This window comes from Drosophila guanche, unplaced genomic scaffold (genome assembly GCF_900245975.1).
Source record: "Drosophila guanche unplaced genomic scaffold, DGUA_6, whole genome shotgun sequence".
NCBI lineage: Eukaryota > Metazoa > Arthropoda > Insecta > Diptera > Drosophilidae > Drosophila > Drosophila guanche.
Genome location: NW_022995747.1, coordinates 4,974,875 through 4,982,317, shown reverse-complemented (window position 1 = coordinate 4,982,317; position 7,443 = coordinate 4,974,875). Strand labels below are relative to the sequence as shown.

General features: G+C 46.9%; 1 protein-coding gene across 1 annotated transcript; it reads left to right on the top strand.

Annotated features, from left to right (window-relative positions):
• The first annotated feature begins 5,564 nt into the window (after positions 1-5,564).
• LOC117583367 (pupal cuticle protein Edg-78E) lies at positions 5,565-7,034 on the top strand. The gene is made up of 3 exons (XM_034271648.1): positions 5,565-5,799; positions 5,881-6,131; positions 6,197-7,034. The coding sequence occupies exons 1-3, from the start codon at positions 5,788-5,790 to the stop codon at positions 6,666-6,668; spliced, it is 735 nt and encodes a 244-aa protein (XP_034127539.1). The 5' UTR covers positions 5,565-5,787; the 3' UTR covers positions 6,669-7,034.
• The last annotated feature ends 409 nt before the right edge of the window (positions 7,035-7,443 follow it).

Below are 7,443 nucleotides of genomic sequence, written 5' to 3'. Positions count from 1 at the left end.
GGAGTGAATGGGAATTGGAATGAGAGTTCTTTCTTGTTGATTTATTTACTTTTTGATTCTTAATGTCTTGGCAGCAGTTAATTGGCCCGTTGTTGTGTCAGTCAGGCTCAAGATCAGCGCCAGAGTAAACAAATTTACACTCCATTATCCTGCGTGGGTAGGGGCAGGATTTTCCAAACTCAAAATTGCGACAGTTTCATGCAATCAGGAAATGATTAGCTACAGCTCGGGATGTACTCGTACATGGGAATTGAATTCTGCTCAAAAACCCACAGCAAAATCGAAGTCCGTTGTTCTTTTAACGAGATTTACTCGAATACGTTAAGCTGGCAAATAAAAATGCCAAATTCCATTGCCATAATTAGCCAGCTATTTTCGATTTCAAAATACGCTGGCTAATTCTACTTTAAACGTACTCAATGAGCTGATCCGCTCTACATGCTACCTTAAATTTGTGATTGGCATATCATTACCGCATGCCGATTCGAGCTTCGCAAAGCGTGGGTCTGCACTGAGAGAAATAACTACGAACGAGCAAAGGATGAAATGGATTCAGCAATAGCTTGATCGATCTACTGGCTAAATCCCTCTCAATACCTTCTCTCAGTGCACAAGTTTTGGACCGCAACAAAAACATAGTAGCAGTGGCAACAAAATCAGGCAGCGGCAACAAACGGTAGGCTAATTAAGCACTTTGAGCCGCCGCCGTTGCCGCCACCTTAGAGTAGACGTGGCCAACATCTAATCACCTGTGAAAAAGAAGGCGAACGAGAGGCCACAGAAAAACACTTGAGGTTGAGTCGAGTAGAGGTCTCTGGTGAGGTCTAAATATCAAATCGATTATGAGTGAGCACGTCAAGTGGACCCACTCATACTGGTACCCGTACACGTATTTTTTTTACGCATTTTTTCGGTGGATAATAAGTTATTGCCATGTCATGAGAGCGGAACTCCACTCCAGTCTTCAGTCTTCAGTCGTCAGTCTTCAATCTTCGTTTGGGTATTATCTATCTGTTTATTTGTTTTCGTTGTCTGCTATTTATACACACATAAATAGATCAATTTTTATGAGCTGTCAAATTCTTGCACTTTGACGTTTGACATTGTCCGGGGGTCCGGTGTCCGGTTACACGGTTCTACACCGGCCACAATGGTGTACAATTAACTGGGGGCTCAATGCCCATTTGCGGGCGATTGTTGCCCGATTCTGATTTGACGCCGCTGCCATTGCAATTAATCGCTCACTTGTTTGCATGTCACTCTCGAAAAATTCAGTGGAACTGGACGGGACTGGAGCTGAAACTGAAGCTGAAACTGGAGCTGCTGCCTGCTGGCTGAAGTCTGTGCTGACATTGAAAATGGAAATCATAAGTTGGTTAATAGCATTTTGTCAGCTTGGGTAATTAATGTGTAATGTGCGTTAAATTAATGAATCATTTTCGCCAATGAATAGATGTTGACATCTATGGAGTGGTCGCTTATGAATTGACCTTCTGTAGATGAAGTCACGTAGTGCATAGATGTGAGGCCTTACATAAAGATTGGATAAAGGTTATCCTCTGTTAAGATAGCAGTACAGCTTCCTAGCTGTTCATACATCTTCCAATTTATCTCCAATGCATCCCGTGTGCATGTGCATATCGGAGAGTTCGTTGAGCCGCGTGGCCGCTCAAGGTCAGCCTTTTGGGTGAAACAACTTTCGAAAACTGCAACTGAGTTGTGGCATGCCACAGTCCAAGGACAAGAACAGGAAGATGCATAATTAAACGAAAAGCAAAGCCAAAAGACATAGCAGAAACAATTTCAACTAAATTCAGGCGGATAGGCTGTAATGAGTCAGTTCCCCGAACAGTTTTCCTCTGCCATTACCTCGTCACGATTTGACGTCACTCTACGTACCACTGATTTGCATGATTAGAGCTGCAGCTGGAGCCGGGGCCGATGCCAGTGGAGCCAACGCCCCAGGTCCCCGAATGCGGAAGTCTGCGCAGCAGTGCGAAAACCGCTACGCATGCGCCTGTAAACCCGTTTGGGAACCCGTCGATAGCCCCACCTCAACACGCAATGCGGCGACTACAACTCTGGTTCCCAGCCCCCCCCATTTGACCTTGATTTTGCGGCAGGCTGCATGTGCGACGCAATGCGCTGTGCGGTGCGTGTGGGGAAACTGGTCCAGAGCAGTGGCAGTGGCACTATAAACCACGTTAGTTATGCGGCAATTAAACGGTCGCCATGAAGCTGACAAGTGCGGGCAAGGCTAAGCCGAGTCAAACGGAAAGTGAGACCAGAGACCGGAGACCAGCGAAATTTCAGGCAGATGCGCAATTAGCGGGCACTTACACATGAGTTGGGAACAACCTTCTCGGATTACACTTTCGTTTTTCGGATTCTGAATAGATTTGGAATCCGGAGAGAGAATTGTCTGTCTGACTTTTGACGAATTCGCTGACGAGGAGTGTGCAGGGTCAGCTATGAGTCAGCTATCAAATCACCATCGCGTCAGGAACCAACCTCCCCACACCCGGAATGGGATTATCTATGGATCTTTCTCTGTGTTTCACTCTCAATGGATCGTATTTCTCAACAAGTTTAGCGAGTTTCGGCTTTGACTCCAGGATGAGGATGAGAATCAGAACGATGATGGAAATGGAAATGGAAGTGGACTGGGGAACCGATAAGCATTTAGCATTAAATTTTCGTTAACCTTCCGCCTGTAGTTTTGACTCGCTCGATTTCAGAAAACGCTCGACTGCATCTTGAATTACAAATAATCGCAATTGTCTGGCTGTGGCTCTGGTTCTGTCCATGTCCATTCCATTCCCTGCATTGTTCGGTGGTAGGTCTGAGGCCTCTGACTCTGAGGCGGCACTCACTCTCTATATGGCAGCTGAAATAATTGAGAGACAACGCGGAATTAAAGGCGAATCCAGCTATGGAAAATGCTCTGCTTTGCATCCCATCTCCCCTGCCCCTAGCACTATTCAATGGCAGGGCGCAACCCTCATTATCATCTGAGCGATTGTGATTAACTCGGCGAGAGTGAAAGCCTGACAAATAAAACTATGAATAGATCTATGTATCTCTCACTCCCTTGCTCTATCTGTCTATGTATCTGCCTCTTGCGCACAATCAAAATAAAAATGCAGAATCAACCTCCCTCCCCTACCAGAATCAACCCACTCCCTTCCACTGTATTCCTGGGTGGCAGTATCGTCGCATCAGGCAAACGCCTCGAAATCGAAATCAAAATCAAAAAGGCAGCCAGCAGCAGCAGCCGAGAAATGTTAAAAGGAGGATGGAAACATGATGGTACAGTGAACACTAGATAAACTGGAAACTTGGGTAAATTAACAGGAATTATCATAAACTTATAATGGACTTCAATTTTGAATTTAGAAATTAGTAACTCGTAATAATGTTGGTTTGGTGGAAACCGTTTCGTTCAGTTAGTTCCCTAATCGAGTGTGCACTGTGATTCCATAGTGGCAGTTTCAACCCTCCCTTTCGCACCCTCAAGCTAATCCAGAAATGTTCTCGGGCCTCACCTTGGGCTTACTTCCACGTCCCCTTGCACACTTCTCCTTCCCCTTAGTCAACCAATTCCCTGCCAGCACCGTTATTCGCTGTTTTGCCGTTGCTCTTGCTGTTGTTTGTCAACTGATTTAATTTCCTCCTCCTCCTTCTACGAGTACTCCTCCCAGTCTTTCATCGCCGTTCCTTTCCCTTCCTCCACCTCCTTCTCTTTGCAATCGAAATGCATATTGAATAAAGGTATGGCAGTTCGAGAGAGCGAACCTCACTACTGAGTGCATTTGAGAGGGAGAGAGAGGGTGGAACACAAGAAAAATCCGATGGGCCTACCTTCCCATGAATTTATCTTGGGCGTGTTTCTTCTGGTTTCTGCCCTGCCTCACACTTCCCTTCCCGCTGTGAGAGGGCGTTTACTGTTTTTGGTCACACAAACAAAACCAGCAATGATGACGGTGATTACCATTATGAAGATGATATAATGATGAATGGCGGACTTGCAAAAGGGCAAATAACGGTGTAAATGAAAATGTTTCTACTTGAGACCGACCGCGCTCTCTCTCAGGCTCTTTTCCGACCACATGCGGCTGCTTTGTGCCACACAAATGATTCCGAGCGTGTCTCAGGGAGTGTGTGTGTGTGGAAATTGCTCATTAAAATATTGAAAACCGTTTTGCATAGACTTAAATGCTCTCATTCTTGCCCATATCTGAGGTTGTCAACAAACCAAAAACACCTCTTGCACGTGGCACTTGGGGGGAATATATGTATGGAGTACAATGCGTCAACAAGGTGGCTGCTGCAGTCGACTAAATGTGTACTTCAAATGATGTAATTATTTTAGCTCTTGGTCTTCCACTTGACAGTCTAGGCCAAAAATAAAGAAACAATTTCGTTTGTGTAAACACTCTCCTGACCTCTTGTATGGCAGCTCTTAAATCTTTTTGGAGCCGTTGCGATCATAAAGTATGCAAAATGTTCTCAAACAATTGTTTGAGTGGATGTGGGCGTTGGACTGGGCGTGTCGCATGTGGGTGGCAACATCAGTTGGCTGTTTGGCCATAAACAAGTTCCAAACAATGCCTGGAACTGGTACCCCCCCTGGAACCCTCCTTAAAGCGGACAAACACAATAAATAATTGAAGCCAGCGTCAAGCCGAGTCAACAAGCCAAAGACATTGCAGCAACCCTGGCTTTAGTGGTTCTGATTGTTGCCAGGTGGTTTTGGCCACGCCACAAAGTCCAACGATCTAGATATAAATCATTATGGCCATGCCAAGCACATGCAGAAAATGTCAAACCATTGGGAAAGGGGGCGGAACCCATGATCCATCCAAATCGAACAGTTTTCGAGAGGTATCCCACAGTGATCCCCCAGAGAGGATCTTAGATGTTTGTCTCTGGAGTTTATGCTTGGAGCTGTCTTCCAGTGCAACAAGTTTGTAGGCCAAATTAAACGATTGCCATACAAATTACATCATGCAACCGAAGCAGCAGCCGTAACAGAGAGCAGAACCAATTGATAATTCCAAGTTTTCCCTAGCACTAGCTAGCTCTCAGATGAGAGTGGAAAACTCAAGCGCTGAAATGTTTAAATAATTAAAAAATAGTTTTGTCTTGGGCTGGTACCTGGACTAGAGCTGGACTTGGGGCTTGGGCTTGGGCCTGTCCGAGATCGTATGTATAGAAAGCAAAAGTAGACGCTCGAGGCGAAAGAGTCCGAAACTGGTAAAACGACTCGGCAGCAGCGATAACCACGACCCATACCAATACCACGGACAGTAGGAACCAATACCAACAGCAGCCGCAAAGTTGACTTATTGGAGCACTTAGCTTGATTCTTGTTATTGTTTCAGTTACTGTTACTGTTAACACTCGTAATACCAACACAATTACAGAGGTAGCAGCAACAACAGCAGCAGCAGGGGCTTGGAGTGCCTAGGCGGAGCCGAGTCGGAGTCGTCGGCGGCAGCAGCAGTCCAAGGTTTCTGCTGCCCCGACCGCAGATCGGACTATAAAAAGCTTGGGCGGCGCCGTTGCGGAAGGCAGTTTATTGAATAAATCGGTTGTCGTCGGTCCAAGTCCAGTCCCCACATCCGAGTCCAAAATCATCTCCTTGCTAACGGACAGCAAAGTGTAAAGGCGCGAGTGATACCCCAAATTCTCCATCAAGACTGAGAGAGAGAGAGAGATCTAGAGTGCAGTTTACGCCGTAGCTTACCAAGGATACACACATCCCCAACAAAAATATTTAACAAAATGTTCCGCTTTGTGAGTTTTGATTGATTGATTGATTTGATTTGGTTGGAGCGAGTGTTTGTTCGTGTGATGCTTATGAGAAATATTTGACAGCTCGCCCTGACCACCCTGGTGGCCCTGGCTGCCTGCCAGAACAACTATCACCAGGACCCCAAGACGGCGGCCATCATCAGCGAGCAGAGGTATCTGTCCGGCGACGGCAAGTTCGGTGCCGCCTACGAGCAGGAGGATGGTATCAACTTCAAGGAGGAAACCGATTCCGATGGCACCCGCCACGGCAGCTATAGCTACGTGGATCCCTCCGGACAGCGTCGCACCATCTCCTACACGGCGGGCAAGAATGGGTAAGAGGAGGTTTTATTTATTCCGGTATTCAGTCGATCAAGTCTCCCTTTCTCTACTGCAACAGCTTCCAGGCCTCTGGCGACCATCTGCCCCAGGCACCACCCGCACCACCACAGCCCGTGCCCACCGCCGGATACCAGCCACAGCCACAGTATCAGCCCCAGCAGCAGCAACAGCAGCAGTACCAGGCGCCCGCACCCCAGCACCAGCCCTCTTTCCGCAGCAACGACTACGATGATGGGTCGTACGATCCCCGCTATAACGATCCCAGCTTCGGCCAGAACCAGCAGACTTATCATCAGCCGGCTCCTCAGCCGCAGTACCGCCCCGCCCCGCAGCCCGCCTACAATCCGGCCCCACAGCAGACGTACCACCAGCCCGCCCCGCAGCCGCAGTACCACCAGCCGCAGCAGCAGCCCCAGCAGCAGGCGTATTACACCACGACCACGCCCAACCCCCATCGCTTCTCGCCGCCCGGCAAGCTCTCCCTGAACCGCACGCCAGATGGCTTCACCTACTCCTTCAACAAGGTCTAATGGGATCCAAGGAGACTTAGAGATAGTTATAGATGTTGCATCTTCTTCATTACTCTTTACTCTCTTTACTCCCCTAACACGCCCTCTCTTCTGTCACAACTAGTTCCCCCGATTTCCACCTGATTCTTATTCTTGACTTCATCAAAACTCTTGTGTGATATGTTTAAGAGCAAATTGTAAACTATGTGTCGTACTTCCTATATGCGTATGGGCCGCTCTTCGTTTATTTGTAACTCATAATTCTCCTCAGATCCATTTCCAGCTATATAATTCTTACTCTAATCGAAGCTGTCTAAATGTAAAGCGAAGCAAATAAACTTGTCGCGGTTCGCAGATGTTGAATCCAAATCCAAATCCAAATCCAAATCCAAAATCATAAATATTCTGGGCCTTGGGACTTTTGAGCAATTTGTATAGAGTACATAAATAGATCTGTAAGCGCAATATACGATACTTGAAATTGATTGAATCTTAATCCTGTTCGTTTCTTAAGTCTTTTGTTCAATTATTTCTAACAGATTTATCTAAACACCTCCGGCAGTCACTTCGCCGACGCCCACTCCCCAGAGCCAGTACGAGTACCACCCCCACCGACGGCATTACACAACCAACTTTCGTGCATGCAAAACGAGTTCCAATCCCAGTTTCGGTCTCAGTTTCTGTTACGATTCTATGGGCAGCAGCAGCCAACAAGGAAAGGCTTTTGGAAACTGGTTTTGCCCATTTGACAGTAATCTTGGCCAACTGTGCAAAATTCCAATGAAAATGAAATCAA

What these genes read in the sequence shown, in the direction of transcription:
- LOC117583367 (XM_034271648.1), top strand. An exon ending in TACACGGCGGGCAAGAATGG is followed by an intron (nt 6,132 to 6,196) that starts GTAAGAGGAGGT and finishes CTACTGCAACAG; the next exon opens with CTTCCAGGCCTCTGGCGACC.